Below are 22884 nucleotides of genomic sequence, written 5' to 3'. Positions count from 1 at the left end.
ACTGGAACGTGTGCAACAAATTTTAACTACAGTTTACAGTTCAAGCTGTCACATCACAGACATTGTTGTGCCTTTAAATCGCTAAATATTCTTTTCATTGGAAAGTCATTAAACAATATGTGTTCATTGTTGATACAGTTAATGATGACAAGCCACAGAACAAACCCTAACCCGGAAAAAGAGTTTAACCTAGAAGCTCTAGCAAAGCACCTTGAGCAATTCGATTGGGTGAGTGTGAAAATGGGCGGAGTTATACACAGGGTGCATGCACTCTGCCCAGCGTAAAAATGTCTGTATCCTTGTTTGCAGTATTTCTAGACATTCTTACAAAAGAACTTTGCTTGCACCTTGTTTTGAAACCAGTTGGCTAAAATTTTAAGTGTTATTTTTATGTGGGAAAAGTGTTCTGGGATATTTATTTCACAGATTCTATCAAATCATTTAACGTCACACAGTGAAATAAAATGTGCCGGAAAATCAGCTTTTGTCTGGAAAAGAGTTTAGACGGTTTTGTTTAATTTTGTCTTTAAAAAATCAAAATATTTGTGCTTTTATGGCTGTTTAGTTCAAAAAGGTTCCCGACCTCTGGGCAAAGAAATATGTAGGAAATTCACAATGTGTTGATTTCCTTATGCTAGCCACAATCACCCCCTTTCCTCAGTGTCTGCCATTCATAGCCCTGATTCTGAGCGTTCGTATGGGTGCTTGAAATCCTCAAATTGTCTATTTTTAATGTTATTTTTTTAAGGTTTGAAAAGTGCTTGAATTTTAAGTGAAGCACTTGTAAATGCTTAAAATTGTTGCCATTATTCACAAGGGCGGGGTGTTTAGTCTGAGGTGTCTTTAAAGACGAGGGTATGAGAGTGATTTCACGCACATGCTTGTGGTTTTTCTTTTATTGTAGGATGAAAATGGTGAAAGTAAGAGACAGTGTCAAATACAGTCCGAATGCCAACCCAAACCTCTTAAGGGAAAGGGTTTATTGGAGCACATCTAAGAATTTCACATACAAAAGCTTGACAGAGGCTGCAATGATGATTTCATCCAGAGGATGGCGTCAGCAAGTAGAATGTTTTGAAGTTTTGGACACCACTTTAGAAATTACATGTTCATAAAAGCGTTTTAAACTTAGTTTATGGTTCAATACACGATTGGGGCTAGGATTAGACAGGTTTAAGATCCTTATTAGTGTATTATATTTAGATTAGGGTTACAGTTGGACTTAGATGTAGGTTTAGGATTGGCAGCAAGGGTTTAAGCTCCATATTAGGGTTCCAAAATGGGTTTAAAGCAAGTGTTACGGTTTGAATCAGGATTAGGGCTTAGGGTTAGGTTTAGGAGCTAGAGATTGGACTTTAAATTAGGGTTTTAAACAATGTTAGGGTTCTATTTCTGTGTTCTTCCACCTCTGATTGCTGAATGTTAATAACACTTGCAGTGATTATTTCAGTTTGGGACAAAATTTCAGAGTCTTACCTGTCAGAAGAGACTAAAACCATCCATATTCTCTAAATGGTTCAGGAACAGCATTTAGTTTACTTTGGGTAGGTCTTGGTTTAGGATTTTTGACGAATTTTACAGGAAGGTTAATGGGTTGAATTCTTAAATACGAAAGCACACATCTGGAAGCAACACAACAAGAGAGAAGCAATGAAAGATAACTGACAGACAATTTGGATTTTTTTTAATTAGTATTGAGAAACAAAATACAATTCAAGTCAAGTCACTTCCATCAGAAGATATAGTTGAGTGTCATCTGCGTAGCAATGAAAACTGATATACTTGCGAATAATATCACCTAATTGAAGCATGTAAATGCTGAAAAGAAGGGGGCCAAGCACTGAACCCTGCGGAACACCCCAGGTAACACTAAAGGGCTCAGATGTCATTTCACCCTATTTAACACAGTGCGTACTATCTGAGAGGTAGGATTTGAACCATAAGAGGACGGTTCCTGAGAGACCAATCCATTTTTCCAACCGTTCCAGTAAGATATTATGGCCCACAGTGTCAAAGGCAGCACTAAGGTCCAGCAGCAGCAAGAGTGATGAAGTGCCGGAGTCCATTGCTAGTAGAAGATCATTGGTTACCGTATTTTCCGCACTATAGGGCGCACCGGGTTATAGGGCGCACCTCCAAAAAATAGTTTTTGGTCCTATATCTTCCATACATAAGGCCCACCGGATTATAAGGCGCTACAATGGGAACGTCGACAAAACAGTCAGATAGTTCAGTCCAACTGATAACATTCCCAAAGCTTGCAAAGAAGCAAATACGTGTCATAGACACGTGCGGATGCGGTGTCCGTACGATGTCACTCAAATGCATCGTTCCAAATATCATTCGGAAGGTTAAAGTCTTGGGATTCAAGAAATGCCAACCATTCCTTAGTTTCTATTTTCTTTTTCGCTCGCAGCTTTACTGTGCATATGACAATAAACACTTGGAATTGAGTTTAATTTGAAAATAGACTCATCACAGAAACATCGAGATGAGTCTGAAACAAGATACTGGGAAAATATATAGCCGGAGTAGCTCACCGAAGTCGTTGTCGTTCAAAAATAATGTGCAACCATGGTCCTCTTATATCCGTGAGTGTAGTAAATCCAGGAGAGTAAAATATTTACAAATACAGAATGGTAAAACATGTTTGCTCTATGCCGTAGACAACCAAACTTGCTATTCAAATTCATCTTTTTGGGCCAATTGCAGGCTTTGTTTTGCCCCTTTAGCCTATGCGAGCCTGGAAATGATAAAAGGGATCCGCCCCCTTTACCTCCGAATAACTTTAGCCAATAGTGATCGATTCAAATGATGATTGACACATTGGCTGGGAAATGAAACGCCGGCATATGTATCCCAGCATACACCGCGGACCACATCGCCTACGAGGAAAAATCTAGTCGGCGGCTGCTTGCCTTTGTTGCGAGACCTTGAGACTTAATATTGATCCATATACAAGGCGCACTGTATTATAAGGCGCATGGTCAGCTTTTGAAAAAAATAAAGGCTTTTAGGTGCGCCTTATAGTGCGGAAAATACGGTACTTTCATAATCACATGATTCAGATATTTTTAGGCCAGCAGAGAAGGCCTTGCATACCCGGACGACCTACTACGGATTAAAAAGGTAGTTTATTCTGATATCCTGAGAAGATAAAAGATGAAGCAACCTTCTTTCACGCGCCATTTCTTTTAGCAGTGAAATACTTTCATCCATACCCACATGACTCTTCTCTCGCCTCCGATGACGTCTCGAGAACTGCGCTGATTTCTCCACGAGTGGTTTCTGGGGGAGTTTGCCGGTTCCTCTTCTGCTTCTGCTCAAGACCGCTTAAAAGCCCATTCGGGTTTTCACTGTGCAGGCAGATTTTATCCTTCTCGCATGATGGCAACCACACGTTACTGGATGTTCTTCGCGTTGGCCATCAACATCCAGGCCACGGACCTGATGCCAAGCGGTGCCGGTGAGTCCAACTTTGAAGTCTGCTTTCTGTTTTTTTTTTTTAAATGCGCAGTTAACTTCACATTAATCGCAGTTAAAACGGAGAATGTTGCTTCTAAAAGGATGAGATCGGATCCCTCAACCACGTCAGTGGTAGGGCTACCGTTTGGTGTGTCTAAGACAAGTACAGCCAAGCTGTTTTGGGGGGGTTGGGACCCCACATGGAAACCAGTAGCTGGAGAAGTTTATTTGTGACGCCCTTAATCACAAGGAGTCTCAAAGACCACAGACTATTGCAAACTACGGACTATTACTCCACCATCCCCTGATCTAAAACCTACATGAGGGCAAAGTTGCAGCTCAATTTCACTCCACGAATGAAGTTTTTTTCTTATTACATTTAATATGCTGGAAGTGTGAATTTCCCTATGGGGATGAATAAAGTATCTATCTATCTATCTATGGTATATATCTATCTTTCCATCTATTTATCTATGGTGTATATATATATATATATATATATATATATATATATATATATATATATCTCTATCTCTATCTATGGTATATATATCTTCCTATCTCTATCTATGGTATATATATCTTCCTATCTCTATCCATGATATTTATATATCTACCTATCTCTATCTATGTATCTATGATATATATATCCGTCTATCTATCTCTATATATCTATCTATGGTATATCTATCTATCTATCTATGGTATATATATCTATCTATCTCTATCTATGGTATATATCTATCTATCTCTATAGTATATATATATATATATATATATATATATATATATATATATATCTCTATAGAATATCTATTTATCTCTCTCTATCTATGGTATATCTATCTCTATAGTATATCTATGGTATATCTATCTATCTCTATAGTATATATATCTATCTCTATGGTATATCTATCTCTATCTATCTATGGTATATCTATGTATCTCTATCTATGGTATGTATATCTCTATCTCTATTTATCTATGGTATATCTATCTATCTCTATCCATAGTATATATATCTATCTCCATCTATAGTATATCTATCTCTATCTATCTATGGTATATCTATCTATCTCTATCTATGGTATATCTATCTCTATCTATCTATATATGGTATATATATATCTATCTCCATCTATAGTATATCTATCTCTATCTATCTAGGGTATATCTATCTATCTCTATCTATGGTATATCTATCTCTATCTATCTATATATGGTATATATATCTATCTCTATCTATATCTATCTATGGTATATCTATCTATCTCTCTCTATCTATGGTATATGAAATGAAATGATCTGCATTTCTATAGCGCTTTTCAAGTCAGTGACTTCCCAAAGCGCTTTACAGTGTGCTTCACATTTCCCAATAGCGGCCTTGCAGCCATGTAAGGCGCTAACCTGCTTATTGGGGGTATTAGGGGTTCAGTGTCTTACCCAAGGACACTTCGACATGTAACACGGACGAGCCGGGATTCGAACCGGGATCCCTTGATCCCAAGACAAGCGCTCTACCTCCTGAGCTACTGCCACTATAGATATATATATATATATATATATAGATATATATAAATCTATGGTATCTATCTGTCTGTATGTCTGTCTGTCTATTTGTCTATCGTTTAACAAAAAAGACTTTTTTGAAAGGACAATGGGAGAGAGTGCGACGCGTGTCTCTCTCGTCCGAAACCGTTTTCATTATTTTGAAAAGGAAATCGAAAAGCGACTCACTCCGAAAAGACCCTCATTGCTCAACTCGCTTCCGTAAATGTGCGGGAACGATGTCATCATTCAACCAACAAGTAGGAGTCTCTAAGGCAGGGGTGTCGGACTCCTTTTGGCTCAGGGGCCCCGCGGTAGAAGAAAACATCATCTCGAGGGCCGGACTAGTAGGTTAGAGAGAAAGAAAGAAGAAAAAAGAATTAATTGAAAGCGAGAGAGAATGAAAGAGGGATAAATAATTCAAGAGGGAGAGAAAAGGAAATGAAGAAAAACAAAGAAAGAGAAAAAGAGAGAATCAGTCAAAGACCCTTCTTCTTTGACTGTTGCTCTCTCTTTGTTAAAGAAAAGAGAAAAGAGGACAAGGAAAAGAAAAAAAAAAGTCACAGAGAAAAAAATATAAAGAAAGAGAATAAGGGGGAAAAAGTGAGAGTAGTAAGAGAAAAAAAGGAGAAAAACAGGGAGGGTAAAAAAGAAGAACAGGAGATAGAAGAGAAAGAGAGACAGTCAAAGAGAGGGAAAGAAATAGAGCAAAGTGAGAAAATAGGAGAAAGTGACAGAGAAACAAAGAGAGAGTGATAAAGAGAATATGAAAAACACCAAGAAAAAGAGAGAAAATGGGGAGAGTAAAAAAAGAACAAGAGATAGACAGAAAAAAAGAGACAAGAGAGAACAAAAAAGGAGAAACAGTCAAAGAGTGAGGGAAAGAAATAGAGAAAAGAGAAGAAAATGACAGACAGAGAGTGATAAACAGAAAGAAAAAGAGATAAAATAGGGATAGTAAAAAAACCAAGAAAAAGAGAGAGAGAAAGAGAGAGACAGGGAGAAACAGTCAGAGGGAGAGTGAAAGAAATAGAAAAAAAGATAGAAAAGAGGAAGGAAAAAGAGAAAAAAATAGAGTGACAGAGAAACAAAGAAAGATAAAGAAAAAGAATGACAGGAAAAATTAGTGAGCGGAGCAAAAGAAAAAAAAACAAAGAAAAAGAGAGAAAATAGAAAGATTAAAAAGAGAAGAACAAGAGATAGTCACAAAGAGAGAAAAAAGAAGTTGATAAAGAGAGAAGAAAGAGAAAAAGAGAGATTAAGAAAGAAAATGAGTAAAAATAGTGAGATAAGAAAGAGAAAAAAAACTGAAAAAATAGGGAGCATAAAACAGAGAAGAACAAGAGACAGACAGAAAAACAGAGAAAGAGAGTAAGAAATACAACTACAGCATCTTTGTGAGCGACATCAAGTGTACATATTTCTACTTGCACCTTGTAAAAAACTATTATAATCCTCCGAGATCTTATTATTCAACTTATTATATCTATCTTCTTCCGCCCAAATTTAACGGGTATCTCCTCCCAGAGCTTTTGGAGTAACCCAACGATTCATGTACCAAAAATTCCGGCCCGACCGGGACTCTTGTGGGTTGTCTTTTGACAGCGATACGAGTCACCGGGGACCCGCAAGGGGCCCCGGAGACAAAAAAAAAAGTCCCCATCCGCTCTAATGTATTTTGAGAGTCTCCCATCCGGAATACATGGGCCCATTTAATATAATGGGGAGCCATGGTAAACAAGGCTTTTCCCAAGGGTAGTCATAGGAACCAGGGACTGTCCAGGGTGGCTTGAGGGGGCCCGACCCCACATTACTCTGAACATGGGTAAATGGTGAATTCCAAAGAGTGGATGCTAGCGATAGGATGCTAACAGCTATGCTAACGTTTTCATGCTAAAAAATTTGGTAATGGCTATATTTTAACGAATTCATATTTACAATTTATGCGAACAGCCTCATGTTGATGAGTTATGCTAATAGATACATACTAAAAAGTGATGCTATCAGCTAAATGCTAACGCCTTCTTGTTAAAATTTTTTGGTAATGGCTATATTTTAACGACTTCATATTTACAAATTATGCTAATGGGCTCATGTTGATGAGTTATGCTAAGGGGTACATGTTAAAAAGTGATGCTAACGGCTAAAGGCTAACTTCATGCTAAAACATTTTGGTAAAGGCAATATTGTAAAGACTTCATAACTACAAATTATGCTAATGGGCTCATGTTGATGAGTTATGCTAATGGGTACATGCTAAAAAGTGATGCTAACAGCTAAATGCTAACTGTTTCATGCTAAAAAAAATTGGTAATGGCTATATTTTAACGACTTCATATTTACAAATTATGCTAATGGCCTCATGTTGATGAGTTATGCTGATGGGTACATGCTAAAAAGTGATGCTAACGGCTAAATGCTAACTTTTTCATGCTAAAAAATTTTGGTAATGGCAATATTGTTACGACGTCGTATTTACAAATTATGCTAATGGGTTCATGTTGATGAGTTATGCTAAGGGGTACATGTTAAAAAGTGATGCTAACGGCTAAATGCTAACTTCATGCTAAAACATTTTGGTAAAGGCAATATTGTAAAGACTTCATAACTACAAATTATGCTAATTGCCTCATGTTGATGAGTTTTACGCTAATTGATACATGCTAAAAAGTGATTCTAACAGCTAAATGCTAACTGTTTCATGCTAAAAAAATTCCCCCCACAGAACCAAGTTCTCTCGCTCTCTCTCTCTTGCTTATTTCTTTCTCTACTCTCTCTCTCTCTCTCTCTCTCTCTCTCTCTCTCTCTCTCTCTCTCTCGCTTTTTGCTTTCTTGCTTTCCCCTCTCTCTCGCTCTCGGTTTCCCTCCCCCACCCCTCTCTCTCTGTCTCTCTCGCTTTTTGCTTTCTCTCTCTCTCTCGCTTGCTTTCTGCTTTCACTCTCTCTCCCTCTCTCTTTCACTCGCTCTCTCAGTCTGTCCTTCACTCGCTTTTCTCTCCCTCTCTCTTTTTTTCTCCCGCTTTTCGTTCTTTTTTGCTTTTCGCTCTCTCACCCTATTTACTCTTTCTCACTTTCGGTTTTCACTTTCTTTCGCTCTCGCTTTTCGCTCTCTCTCTCTTGCTTAATTCTTTCTCTGCTCTCTCTTCCTCTCTCTCTCTCTCGCTTTTTGCTTTCTTGCTTTCCCCTCTCTCTCGGTTTCCCTCCCCCACCCCTCTCTCTCTGTACCTCTCGCTTTTTGCTTTCTCTCTCTCCCGCTTGCTTTCTGCTTTCTCTCTCTCTCTCTCTCTCTCTCTCTCTCTCTCTCTCTCTCTCTCTCCCCCCCCCTCTCTTTCACTCGCTTTTCTCTCCCTCTCTCTTTATTTCTCCCGCATTTCGCTCTGTTTTGCTTTTCGCTCTCTCACCCTATTTACTCTTTCTCACTTTCGGTTTTCACTTTCTTTTGCTCTCGCTTTTCGCTGTCTCTCTCTTGCTTATTTCTTTCTCTACTCTCTCTCTCTCTCTCTTTTTGCTTTCTTGCTTTCCCCTCTCTCTCGCTCTCGCTTCCCCTCCCCCACCCCCTCTCTCTGTCTCTCGCTTTTTGCTTCCTCTCTCTCTCGCTTGCTTCTTGCTTTCTCTCTCTCTCTCTCTCTCTCTTTCACTCGCTCTCTCAGTCTCTCCTTCACTCGCTTTTCTCTCCCTCTCTCTTTTCCCCCGCTTTTCGCTCTTTTTTGCTTTTCGCGCTCTCACCCTATTTACTCTTTCTCACTTTCTTTCGCTCTTGTTTTTCGTTCTCTCTCTCTTGCTTATTTCTTTCTCTACTCTCTCTCTCTCGCTTTTTGCTTTCTTGCTTTCCCCTCTCTCTCGCTTTCCCCCCTCCTCTCTCTCCCTCTCTCTCTCTCTCTCTCTCGCTTTTTGCTTTCTTGCTTTCCCCTCTCTCTCGCTTTCGCTTTCCCCCCTCCTCTCTCTCCCTCTCTCTCTCTCTCTCTCTCTCTCGCTTTTTGCTTTCTTGCTTTCCCCTCTCTCTCGCTTTCGCTTTCCCCCCTCCTCTCTCTCCCTCTCTCTCTCTCTCTCTCTCTCGCTTTTTGCTTTCTTGCTTTCCCCTCTCTCTCGCTTTCCACCCTCCTCTCTCTCTCTCTCTCTCGCTCTCTCTCTCTCTCTCTCTCTTGTTTTCTCCTTCTCTCTTTCTCTCTAATCGACTAGTCCAGCCCCCAAGAGAATGTTATTTGTATTTTTTTGGCCCCCGAGTAAAAATGACTTTAGACGATACAGTCCCGTCTTGAACTCGTTTTGTCATGAACTTGAGTTGACGATTTAATATTCCTCCCTCAGATTCGCCCGTTATTCCAAGCGTCGGTTGCCGGTGTGCCAGTTATCCCAACGTCACCTTCTGTTCCTGGGTGGAACCTGCAAACTCCGAACCTCTGAGCTACATCGCTTCCTACAGGTAAATTCTCAAGCCGCGGCAGCGTCCCCTTCCGAGGTGCCGGGGTAGTATCTAAGCCGAAAAAAAAGAGAGAATCAGTCAAAGACCCTTCTTCTTTGACTGTTGCTCTCTCTTTGTTAAAGAAAAGAGAGAAAAGAGGAGAAGGAAAGAGGAAAAAAGCAAGAGTCACAGAGAAAAAACGGGGATAAAGAAAGGGAATAAGGGAAAAAATAGTGAGAGGAGTAAGAGAAAAAAACAAAGAAAAAAACAGAGAAAGACAGAAAACGGGAGGAGAGAGAAAGAAAAAGGAGGAACATTTAAAGAGAGAGGGAAAGAAAACAGAGAAAAGAGGAGAAAGTGACAGAGAAACAAAGAGAGAGCAGTAAAGAAAGAGAATATGAAAAACACAAAAAGGAAATATGGAGAGCAAAAAAAGAACAAGAGATAGACAGAAAAAAAGAGGGAGAAAAGAGAGACAGAGATAAACAGTCAAAGAGAGAGAGGGAAAGATATAGAAAAAAGAGAGAAAAGAGAAAGGAAAAAGAAAAAACAGAGGGATAAATAAAGAGAATAAGGGGAAAAAATAGTGAGAGGAGTTAGAGAAATAAACAAACAGAAAAACAGACTAAAAAAGAGAGTAGAAAAGAAGAATAAGATAGATAGACAGAAAAAGGGAGGAGAGAGAAAGAAAAAGGAGGAACAGTCAAAGAGAGAGGGAAAGAAAACAGAGAAAAGAGGAGAAAGTGACAGAGAAACAAAGGGAGAGCAATAAAGAAAGAGAATATGAAAAACACAAAGAGGAAATATGTAGAGCAAAAAAAGAACAAGAGATAGACAGAAAAAGAGAGAGAGAAAAGAGAGACAGAGAGAAACAGTCAAAGAGAGAGAGGGAAAGAAATAGAAAAAAGAGAGAAAAGAGAAAGGAAAAAGAAAAAAAATTAGAGTGACAGCGAAACAGAGATAAGAAAGAGAATGAGTGGAAAAATTAGTGAGTGCAAAAGAAAAAAAAACAAAGATAAAGAGAGAAATTAGGGGGATTAAAAAAGAAAGAACAAGAGATAGACAAACTGCGGCTCTTTAGCGCCGCCCAGTGGCTCCCTGGCGCTTTTCCATAAATCTTTTGCTCATTGAAAAAGATCGTCGAGGGGAAATATAATTTTCTTTCGAAATGGTTTCTGTAAGAACAATTTCCAGCGCAATAAAAACGTGTAAGATACGTATTACGTTTCAACAACTTCGGCGCGTCTCTCCTCTGCTTGCTTTTCCCTTTCAACTCGCAAGCTCCGCCCCTTTTAAAGGGGCAGCGTTACAATATAACTCCACCTCTCGTTACGTCACACTAAACAAGTAAGAACCTGATCCTGTCATGGGAATTTGTAGATAGATAGATAGATAGATACTTTATTCATCCCCGAAGGGAAATTCACACTTCCGGCAGTATCCTTTTGTTGTTCATTAACAGATTACCAGGATGGCCTCAGGGTGCTGTGTTGTAGTTTAGCAACAGCAGAGTGAATGACGTCGCACGCTAGGCCAAAAGTTCGACGTCCCTGCAGCAGATGGAAATCTTTGTGCCCAGGGTTACACCACCTCGTGTTCACGTAGATAGCGAGTCCGCCTCCTCTCCGCTTCCCGCAGGCTTTTGTGTCTCTGTCTGCCCGAACAGTGCTACAGCCGAGTAGCTCCACGTTAGCGTCCGGGATGCTAGACGTGAGCCACGTTTCCGTAAAACACAGCAAACTGCACTCCCTGTACGCTTTGATGTTTTTCACCAGAACAGCCAGTTCGTCGGTCTTATTTGGTAGAGAATTCACATTTACCATGATTACGGACGATACCGAAGCCTTATAACGCCGCTAGCCGCTTAGCCTTAGCTCCGGCTCTGCAGCCACAATACGGCCCCCTTATCACGCCGGTTCGAGAATTCTTCAGGGCAAGGAGTTGATTCCTCGAATAAACACATTTTTAGCAATAGCGGAGTGGATGACGTCACATGCTAGGCCAAAAGTTCGACGTCCCTGCAGCAGATGGGAATCTTTGTGCCCAGGGTTACACCACCTCGTGTTCACGTAGAAAGCGAGTCCGCCTCCTCTCCGCTTCCCGCAGGCTTCTGTGTCTCTGTCTGTCCTAACCGCGCTGAAGCCGGGTAGCTCCACGTTAGCGTCCGGGATGCTAGACGCTAGTAACAAAGTGATTTCTGATTTTTGTCAAGGGAAAATTTTGAATGACACTTGGGGATATTATTGATGTTTTGTTGCTCAAGCCCTAGGATGGGTGCTTTGCTTCGGTATCTCTTAGGTTTAGTACCTTACATCTCTGAAAAAAACACACGAAGAGACAAGTGACGTCAATATTTTCTCATGAGGAGCTGCTTCACAGTCAAAGACTAATTCACATCCGACTAGAATGGCAACAGCTCCCCTATTTTATTACAAACAATTGAGTCACAGGGTCGATGGGGGAGAAGAGTTTAACATAGCCTGAGGACGCCACCGTAAAACAAGAAACATCAAACAGACCGGAGAAAAATATGACAATGCAGCAGCTTCTCCTCTCAAGCGAATGGTTGAGTAGTTCACAAGGTGATGAAATTCTTTGAAGCAAGGAAAACATTTTACTTAATTGGAGGAACCCTATATAATTCAAACAATTCTAATTCCAATCGGGACATGATGCGCATTCCTTTTTTTTGTTTTTTCAAATTGTTCGGTCTAAAAACGACCATTTACATGTGGGAGAGCTAAAAATGGGCTAACTCTAGAAAGTACACCAGGCATGAGACTTTTTGAGTTTTCTTAACAACTGTAGCTGGAGAAAGAAAGAAGATCAGAAGAGCAAGGATTTTACCTGCTTTCAGCTCGCTAACCCAACTCTTTCCGACCCCCCCCCCCCTCCTTCTGCACTGTGTTTTATTGAAGTCACAAGGGTGAAAAAGTACTGAGACAAAGAGAATTTACCATTCCCCCTGGAACAGTACACTTTTAAACAAAGACAGGAAAACTAAGAGATGCCAAAAAGGGCCAACAGATTAGAAATACACACTTTTGAGCAAATACGTTTAAGCCTACTCGACACAAATCCTCGAAACAAAAAAAATGGATTTCTTCATTGCATTTCTTTTTTTTGATCAAAGCAATGAAATAATGTAATTGATTTAATATTGTAATGAAGTTAAATTTGGGGAGGTATTCTACAATAGAGTAGTCATGCGGTGCTTCATTCTCCACAGAATTAGTCGATTAGCTAGTAGGCTAATATAGCTATTACCGCAGTGCTTCTCAATTATTTTCTATCACGCCCCCCCTTGAAAGAAGAAATCCCCCGTCCCCCACTCCCCAGGAAGTCAGTCTCCTCATCTGGTTTAATTATTTTTTTATGGTGTCACTTGAGGGTCTGCCCACTCTATGCTATCTGGACAGCGTGGACGTTAAATGTAAAGAAAACATTGCTAATGAGCGCGCCACTGCACCCTAGTGTAATGGAGGTGCAAGTGCAAGGGTTTTGCCCCACTATTTGACTACCACTGTTTTATAAATACATAAAGCAGTTGCTGCATTCATTGTAAGGCTTATATAAAGCCTTAATTTTTCTGCAGCTCCAAACAAATTAATTTTTGTTTTTCTTAGTCCAGTATGGCTCTTTCGACATTTCGGGTTTCCGACCCTTACTCTAAGCATTTAGTAAGTTTTCATGTGTGAATCCTTTCTTATCTGTACCTTTCAGTGAGAGACGCCACCCGGAAATCAGCAAGCCCTGCCACCTCAACGCTTCCGCCACCTCGATTTCTGAAAGGGTAACAACCTTTTATTTCATTTTTGGGGAAGAGAGGAGGAAGGTTATCTGGAACGGGCAGTGGGGTACCGTGCATTTCACACCTAGGCCTTCAGACTTAGTTTAAATTAGTGAAGCGTCATTCGCAAATGAAACGGCTCTATGAGCTGGCTCTTAGAGGGGACATTTTACCATTTGTGAGGACTTGAGTGGAAGAGAGCTGGTTTGGGTTGACCCCGCCCCCGCCAGGGCGGACTCTTGACACTTGACAAGCCTGTCTTCAGTTACAAAATCTAAGTTGAGAAAGTCAAGTCAAGTCATTTTTATGTGTATAGCCCTTAATCACAAAGAGTCTCAAAGGGCTTCACAGGTTATTACACAGACTATTTTTTAAGACTATTATTACACCATCCCCTGATCTAGAACCTACATGAGGGCAAGGGAAAACTCAAAAACCTCAAGTCAAGTCAAGTCATGTTTATTTGTGACGCCCTTAATCACAAGGAGTCTCAAGGGGCTGCACAGACCACAGACTATTACAAACTACAGACTATTATGACACCATCCCCTGATCTAAAACCTACACGAGGGCAAGGGAAAACTCAAAAACCTCAAGTCAAGTCAAGTCATGTTTATTTGTGACGCCCTTAATCACAAGGAGTCTCAAGGGGCTGCACAAACTACAGACTATTACAAACTACAGACTATTATTACACCATCCCCTGATCTAAAACCAAATGAGGGCAAGGAAAAACTCAAAAACCTCAAGTCAAGAAATGTTTATTTGTAAAGCCCTTTATCACAAGGAGTCTCAAAGGGCTGCACAGACTATTGCAACCACTATTATGACACCATCCCCTGATCTAAAACCTACATGAGGGCTAGGAAAAACTCAAACATCAACATGAAGAAAATGAAGAAACCTCTCACCTGTGGATTTCTTCTTGGCTCTTGGGATCACTAGTAGACCATAGCATTTTCAGAGCGAAGGCTCCTGACCGGCGAAATTAAATCTTATCTTTCTTTTTTCTTTTGTATATGTAGTATGGAGTATCTTACTTATTTGCAGGTATATGGAATACATTTGAATGTTTTTTTTCGTTAAGCTATTTGACAAACACTTGGATTTTTGCTCTACTTTTATATCATAGAACATTCTTTTGTTTTGTGCACTATTTTTCTATCCGTCTAAAACTGTAATATTTAAAACAGAGTAGGATTTTCTGGATCATCATTTAATTGACCGACTCATCAAATATGAAAATAATCATCAGTTTTAACACAACTCTAGACGCAATGATGTAAACCAATTTCCCATTTACCGTAAATTCCGGACTATAAGCCGCTATTTTTTTCCCAAACGTTCAACCCTGCGGCTTATTCAGTGATGCGGCCAATTTATGTAATGTTTCTAACAGCCGCCAGCGGTGCTTGAGTACAAATGGTAAGATTTAGACCGGTGGAATATATGCACCGAGGAAGACTGCAACTTCTTAGCTTGTGCACAAATTAAATTAGCGTAGACATATCCTCATCATGCAAATTGCAAAAAAGAAAGGCACATGACGCAACCTTCAAGTTGAACGCAATCGAGCAGTCCGATATAGAAGGAAACAGAGCTACCGCACGCAATCTTTACTTTGCGAGCGTGATGCTAGCGTATTTTTGAATAAGGAAGCGTGGGACGACGTCTATGTGACAAAGTCTCCTTCCCATACTGAAGGAAGACGACTTTGATGACGTCGGTTAAAAGGAGGAAGATGAGGATGGTTTACCGTGATTTCTACATGTACGGTATGTTTTTTTAACAGACCCAATTACTGTGTTGCGAGCGTGTTGCTAGTAGCGTTTTGCTACCCTTCACAGGCACGGTTTGGGATGAAAGTTATAATATTATTATTAAAGCTTTGAAAACTCTCTCGGTGAACCATCTTTGTAAATATGTGTAACCATGTATAATATGTATTTGCAACTGTATATTTTTGTAATGTATTCATTTTAGAAACTTATTCTGATATGTTTTGTACGAGCAAATGAGAAAGAAGGGGCGGGGCAAAGGCGGGCTGACGGGAAGTGGAGTAAAGGTGAAACGTGTTTGTGGACGCGGCCGACAATAGTGGATATATATTTTTCCCACCCTTACCTTTGTAAATATACACTTTTTTCCTTGGATTACTTTCAACTAGCACCTGGACTCTGCAGGTCTGCATTAAATCTTAAGTACCGGTATCATTTTCCGTTTAATTTGCCGGCTGTGTTTTATGGACTTTATCGGGTATGGGTTAATTTTGTGTTTGAATTGCGTTTATTCAATGTGGGCGCATGCGGCTAATATATAGGTGCGGCTTGTGTATGTACAAAATCGGTTTTCCTCCCGAAATGTGGTGGGTGCGGCTTATAATCAGGTGCGCTCTATAGTCCGGAATTTACGGTATGTGAAATTGAAGCTGCATAAAGGAATAGTCTGACTGTTGAAATACTGTACTCCCCCCCTTATTTCCAGCTTTGGCAATGCCAGATGACTGACCTGAAGCTACTGACTGATTACATCATTAACGTGACCGCATTGTCTCCAACTGGAATCAGCAGCTCTCGTCTCAGCAGCTTCATGCTGGAGGACATCGGTAAGTGCTAGCTCTGCAAAATTTATTCTTTGGAATTCACTGATCCTCATATACAAGGTTATAATGCATTCGAGATCAACAGCTTAGATCAGGGGTGTCAAACTCATTTGAACTCGGGGGCCACACGATAGAACACACATTCGGTCGGGGGCCGGACTAGTAGATTCAAGAGAAAGAAAAAGAGAGATAAAGAAATAAGAGAAAGAGGGAGGGAAAAGGAGAGAGGGCGGGACAAAGAAAGAGAAAGAGAGAGAGAGGGAGAGAGCGTGAGAAACAAAAGAGATAAAAAGAGAAGTCATGAGAGAGGGGGAAATGACGGGAGAGGAAGAAAGAAATCCCAAGAGAAATAGAAAGACAGAAGGAGAGAAAAGAGAAAAGAAAGGGCAAAGGGTAGGAAAAGAGAAAGAGAAAAGGAAAAAAGGAAGTTAGAGCAAACGAAGTTAAAAAGACACAGAGAGAGAAAGAGACAAAGAACAACAAAGGAAGAGACACGGAGAGAGAAAGAGACAAAGAACAACAAAGGAAGAGACACACAGACAGAGAGAGAGAGAGCGATAGAGAGAAAGAGGGAGAGAGAAACAAAAGAGATAAAAAGAGAAGTCATGAGAGAGGGGGAAAGAAAGGGAGAGGAAGGAAGAAATCCAAAGAGAAATAGAAAAAGAGAGAAGGAAAGAAAAGAGAAGAGAAAGATAAGGGGAGGTAGAGAGAAAGAGAAAAGGAAAAGAGGAAGTTGGAGCAGAGAGAGAGAGAGAGAGAGAGAGATGCAAAGGTGGTCCAAGTAGCTATTAGGTTTAGGGGGCAATTACTTTTTTGCATGGGGCCAGATAGGTTTTGATCTTTTTAATACCTTAATAAATAAACTCAATATTTCAAAACTGCATTTTGTGTATCCTTGGATTGTCTCTGTGTGATCTTTAAATTGATTTGATAATCTGAAACCTATGTGAGTGATAAATATGCCACAGACACAGAAATCAGAAAGGGGCAAATACTTTATCATGGCACTGTAGATGCTAGTACCGTATTTTCCGCGCTATAAGGCGCACCGGGTTATAGGGCGCACCCCGAAAAAATCGTTTTTGGTCCTATTTTTGACATACATAAGACGCACCAGATTATAAGGCGCTACAATGGGAACGTCGACAAAACAGTCAGATGGTTCAGTCCAATTTATTACCCCCTTAACATTCCCAAAGCTTGCAAAGACGCAAATACGTGTCGAGAACACGTGCAGATGTGGTGTCCTTCGATGTCACTCAAATGCATCGTTCCAGCCTTCGGAAAGTTAAAGTCTTGGGATTCAAGAAATGCCAACCATTCCTTAGTTTCTATTTTCTTTTTCGCTCGCAACTTTACCGTGCATGTGACAATAAACACTTGGAATTGAGTTGAATTTAAAAATAGACACTCCATTCCATCCATTATCTGCACCGCTTATCACAGAAACATCGAGTTCAGTCTGAAACAAGATACAGGGACAATATAAAACCCGGAGTAGCTCACCGAAGTCGTTGTGTTCATAATAATGTTCAGCCAATGTCCTCTTATATCTGTGAGTGCAGTAAATCCAGGAGAATAAAATATTTACGAATACAGAATAGTAAAAAAATGCTTTCTGTGTGCCATCAGCCACGTGCTATACGCATTCATCTTTTTCGGCCAATTGCAGGCTTTGTTTTACCGTTTAAGCCAATGCCAGCCTGTAAATGATAAAAAGGATCCGCCCCTTGACCTCTGAATAACTTTAGCCAATAGTGATTGATTCAAATGATGATTGACACATTGGTTAGCCAATGAAACGCCGGTAAATAAATCCCAGCATACACCGCGTACTACTTGGCGTTCGGGGGAAAATCTAGTCGGCGGCTGCAAGTTAGTTGGAAAACTTAATATTGATCCATATATAAGGCGCACTGTATTATAAGGCGCATGGTCAGCTTTTGAAAAAATAAAGGCTTTTAGGTGCGCCTTGTAGTGCGGAAAATACGGTACCTTATAATACTTAATATAGGTCCCACCAACACTGATATTCCATAACTGTGTTTTACAGTGAAACCTGACCAACCTGAGGAAGTCACTGTGTCACCACGCCATAACAGGACTATATTGATGGAGTGGTCAGCCCCCCAGACATGGAGCCACCTTCGTATGGCCCCCCTCAAGTACAAGATCACATACAAGTGGAACCAGAGAGGCCGAACCAAGTCCGTCAATGTATGTCCCAAGTCTATCCGTCCATTATCTTCCGCTTATCCGGGGTCAGGTTGTGGGGGCAGTAGCATCGGCAAGAATGTCCAGACACCTCAAACCCCAGCCACCTTATCCGACAGTATCCTGAGGCATTCCCAGGACAACTTAGAGACATGTCCTGGGTCGCTCCAGTGCATTCTACCTGTGAGACATGACCGTGGCACCTCCTGAGGGAGGGTTCCAGGAGGCATCCTTATCAGACAGCTGAGCCACCTCAACTGGTTTCTCAGTGGCTCTAAAAACGGAGTCCCTCCTGGATGATTGAGCTTCTCACCCAATCTCTAAGGGAGAGCCTGCGGAGGAAACTCATTTCAGTCACTTGTATCTGGGATCTTGTTCTTTCCATCATGACCCACAGTTCATGACCATAGGGTAGGATGGTAGATCGACTGGTAAGACGAGAGCTGTGCCTTTTGGCCTGGTTCCTTCCTCACCCCAACGGATCGGAACAGGGTCACCTGACGGCAGACACTGCGCCGATCTATCTGCCAATCTCCAATTCCATCTTTCCCCCGCCCTTGAGCAAGACTCAGAGATCAATTGAATTCCTCCACTTGGGACAGGATGTCATCCCTGACCCGGAAAGACATTGCCACCCCTTTCCAGCTGAGAACCAAGGTCTCAGACTTGGAGGTTCTGATCTTCATCGAGTTCATTCATAGAGTTGAAGATCAGGGATTGAGGAGGACAGCAGTACCACATCATCTGCAAAAAGGCAGAGTCGCAGTTCTGAGGCCCCCAAACCAGACCCATTCCCGCCAAGGCTGCTCCTAGAATTCTGTCCTTTAAGTAACAGAATCCGTCACAAAGGGTAGACTTGGCGTTGTCCAACTTCCATTGTGTTCCAAGTCCATGCTTACATTTTAAACACGAGCATTAGTGTAGGACCATCACCTTTTATCATCTAAACCAGTGTTTGTCAACTGTTGGGCTGGGACCCAAAATTGGGTCCTGGACCAGTTTTCAGTGGGTCGTGGGCCTTTGCATAGGCTAAATAATGCCAAGTAAATGATTGAGGGTCTATTCGACCTCACAACACAAGATGGTAATAATACCCTGCAAATGCAAATTGACACCCGTCACTTAACACCGCAAAAAAACACCGGTAGAGTTTGTCTACACATGTTTAGCATAACCAAACAGTGGAGAATATATTCGATTTGAACACTAGATGGCGCTGTAGTGCAACCAAAAACCACAAGGAAGAACACAAACTACAGATACTCAAAGTGACCAAACGGTACTTTTATTATATTCTCATCTCATCTCATTAGCCATACCGCTTATCCTCATTAGGGTCGCGGGGGGGATGGAGCCCATCCCAGCCATCTCTGGGCAGTGGGCAGAGGACACCCTGAACTGGTTGCCAGCCAATCGCAGGGCTATTATATTTTGATTCTCAATTTTTTACCAGGCTTTTTGCAACTCTCCTGTTTTTTTTCTTCGTGTACCTGTAGCAGCAAGATGGCAGACTATTATGGTGAGGCTCGTATTATGTCAAATAAATGAACATTTCTCAACCAATTAGTGGTTGGTTTGTTGGATCCCTCAACCGCACAGGTCGTAGTAGCACCGTTTTCTGTGGTGTGTCTTGGGCAAATGCAGCCTGGTGGTGCCCATCCCTTCAAATACAGTCCAAATGCCAACCCAAACCCCAAAAAAGATGAAAAAACAAGAGTTTATTGGAGTGTGTCTAATAATTTCACTTACTTGCACGCGCAACAAAGGAAGCTTGACAGAGGCTGCAATGATGATTTCAGCCAAAAGATGGCATCGGCAAGTTCTCATTCTCACCGGTTATCCTCAGTAGGGTCGCGGGGGTGCTGGAGCCCATCCCAGCAATCATCGGGCAGTGGGCAGGGGACACCCTGAACTGGTTGCCAGCCAATCGCAGGGCACACAGGGACAGACAACACGCTCGCTCATTCACACCTAGGGACAATTTGGACCGGGCAATCCACCTGAAATGCATGTCTTTGGAATGTGGGAGGAAACGGGGAGAACATACAAACTCCGCACAGTAATTCCGGTAGCTGGATTTGAACCCACACAGGACGTTCCCAAGACCTTAGAACTGTGCCTGCACACGCGCTAACCACTGCGCCGCCGTGCTGCCCCATCGGCAAGTTGAATATACAAAACATACGTGAAGCACCGCAACAAACTAATGCGACCAGAAAACTGAGCTGTTTGTTGATGAACCTTGCTGATTTGGATCTTGTGCTTCCTGCAGCTTGGTCCATTAGAAAGAACCAGCATGGAGCTGAAGGGTCTACGCCCGGGACTGAAGTATGTGTTCCAGGTCTGCGCTATGGACGTCCTGGGTCTGGGCCAGTGGAGTCCCTGGAGTCAACCTGTCACTGTCACTTTACCCAGAAACAAAATGTTATAAGTCATATTTTGTCTCACTCTATTTATTTTCAAAAATAGCTCTTTCAGATACACGTTTACCGTAAAATCCGGACCATAGAGCGCACCTGATTATAAGCCGCACCCACTACATTTTAGGGGGATTACCGCTTTTGTACTCACACGAGCCGCACCTGTATATAAGCCGCATGTGCCCGCATTAAATCATATAATTCCATCACAAATTTAACCCAAGCCTGACTTTGGGTCCCGCGATTGTGACTCAAAATGTAGTACACAATCCCAACACAACAATCGGCAACATAACGGAAAATTATATCGGTACTTAAGATTTGATGCAGACCTGTAGAGTCCGGGTCCCGTTGAAAGTAATCCAAGGGAAAAAAATGTATATTTCCAAAGTTAAGGGTGGGAAAAATATATATCCACTATTGTCCGCCGCGACAACAAACAGATTTAACTCAGCTTTACCCCACTTCCCGTCAGCCTGCGTTTGCTCCGCCCCTTCTTTTTGATTCGCCGTCGAAAACATATCAGAATAAGTCTCTAAAACAAATACATGACAAAAATATACAGTTGCAAATACATATTATACATGGTTACACATATTTACAAAGAAAAACGGTACACCGAGAGAGTTTTCAAAGGTTTAATATTAATAATATAGCTTTCATCCCAAACCGTGCCTGTGAAGGGTAGCAAAACGCTACTAGCAACACGCTCGCAACGCATCAAACGTGTCTGTAAAAAAAGAACATACCGTAATTGTGAAATTCACTGTAAATCGTCCTCATCTTCATCCTTGTAACTGTCGCTATCAAAGGCGTCTCCCTCATTAACGGAAAGAACCTTTGTCATCCAGACAATTTGAATTAAATTGGCCGCTTCACTGAATAAGCCGCAGGGCTGAACGTTTGGGAAAAAAGTAGCGGCTTATAGTCCGGAATTTACGGTAATTGGTTCTTAGTGGGGCCATGATCATAATTTAAAGCACTTGTATTTATAATATAAGGCCATGAGTGCTGCTATTTACTATACTGCTACACATACCATCATTTCCAGCAGCTCCGTGTTATTTCGCTCTTTTTGTGATTTATCGTTTTAAGTGTGCTTCTATCCTCAGTGTTTTTCGTCCCATTTGACAACTACACTTTGGATTACTTTCTATCCTATGGTTATGGGTTTTAACGCACAAAAATGCGTTTATTCGAGGAATCAACTCCTTGCCCTGAAGAATTCTCGTTCTGGCGTGATGAGGGGGCCCTATCGTGGATGCAGAGCCGGAGCTAACGTGAAGGCTAAGTGGCTAGCGGCGTTATAAGTCTTTGGTACCGTCCGTAAACATGGTAAATGTGAACTCTCTACCAAATAAGACCGACAAACTGGCTGTGCTGGTGAAAAAAACATCAAAGTGTACAGGGAGTGCAGTTTGCTGTGTTTTACGGAAACGTGGCTCACGTCTAGCATCCCGGACGCTAACGTGGAGCTACCCGGCTTCAGCGCTGTTAGGACAGAGACACAAAAGCCTGCGGGAAGCGGAGAGGAGGCGGACTCGCTATCTACTTGAACACGAGGTGGTGTAACCCTGGGCACAAAGATTTCCATCTGCCGCAGGGACGTCGAACTTTTGGCCTAGCGTGTGATGTCAACCACTCCGCTGTTGCTAAACTACAACACAGCACCCCGAGGCTATCCTGTTAATAAACAACAAAAGGATACTGCTGGAGGTGTGAATTTCCCTACAGGGATTAATAAAGTATCTATCTATCTATCTATTTATTTGCCCTTTGTTTCCTGCAACAAATTCGATGCAGTGCTTAAAGCTTAAATCCTTTCGATTGATGGCACATAAATAATAAAGATATTTGAGAACATAAGAATGTTTTGGTTGCGATTTGTGGTGGACCCAAACGCAGGAAGCATTGCAAGGTGCTCCAAAATGATGGTATTTAATCACAAATTCCTCAACAAAAAAACAAACGGTCAAAAAGAACAATAAAACTGCCTGAACTAGAAAACAAAGAAAACTCACAAACCAAGATGGAACTGGAAAAAGGTGATGATGGTATGGATGTAGATCAGGGGTGTCGAACTCAATTTACCTCGAGGGCCACAGAAAAGAACAAACATTCTCTCGGGGGCCGGACTAGTAGATTAGAGAGAAAGAAAGAGAGAAAGAAATTAGACAAAGCTGAGGAGAGAAAAAGAGGGTGGGACAAAGAAAGAGAGAAAGAGAGAAAAAAGAGAGAGAGTGAACGTGAAATGTGAGAAACAAGAGATAAAGACAAATGATGAGAGAAAGAGAGAGAAATAAAGATATCCAAAGAGAAATAAAAAGAAAGAAGGAGAGAAAAAAAGAAGGAGAGAAAGAGAGAATGGGAGAAGAAGAGAACGGGAAAGCAAGAGAGAGAAAGAGACAAGAGAGAGAAGGGAAAATGGAAGAGAGAGCTAAATA

At 41.3% G+C, this 22884-nt stretch overlaps 1 protein-coding gene across 1 annotated transcript; it reads left to right on the top strand.

Moving 5' to 3' along the window:
• Positions 1-19: 19 nt before the first annotated feature.
• On the top strand, positions 20-22303 carry LOC148368611 (interleukin-27 subunit beta-like). The gene is made up of 7 exons (XM_088330593.1): positions 20-3129; positions 3199-3466; positions 9321-9435; positions 13138-13207; positions 15689-15809; positions 17860-18023; positions 20293-22303. Exons 2-7 carry the CDS (start codon positions 3385-3387, stop codon positions 20449-20451), a joined length of 711 nt encoding a protein of 236 aa, XP_088186719.1. The 5' UTR covers positions 20-3129; positions 3199-3384; the 3' UTR covers positions 20452-22303.
• Positions 22304-22884: the final 581 nt, after the last annotated feature.

Source organism: Urocampus carinirostris, chromosome 3 (genome assembly GCF_059441175.1).
Source record: "Urocampus carinirostris isolate Australia breed hairy pipefish chromosome 3, RoL_Ucar_1.0, whole genome shotgun sequence".
Taxonomy (NCBI): Eukaryota; Metazoa; Chordata; class Actinopteri; order Syngnathiformes; family Syngnathidae; genus Urocampus; species Urocampus carinirostris.
Note: the sequence above shows the minus strand (reverse complement) of the source record. Positions and strands in the feature narration are given on the sequence as shown.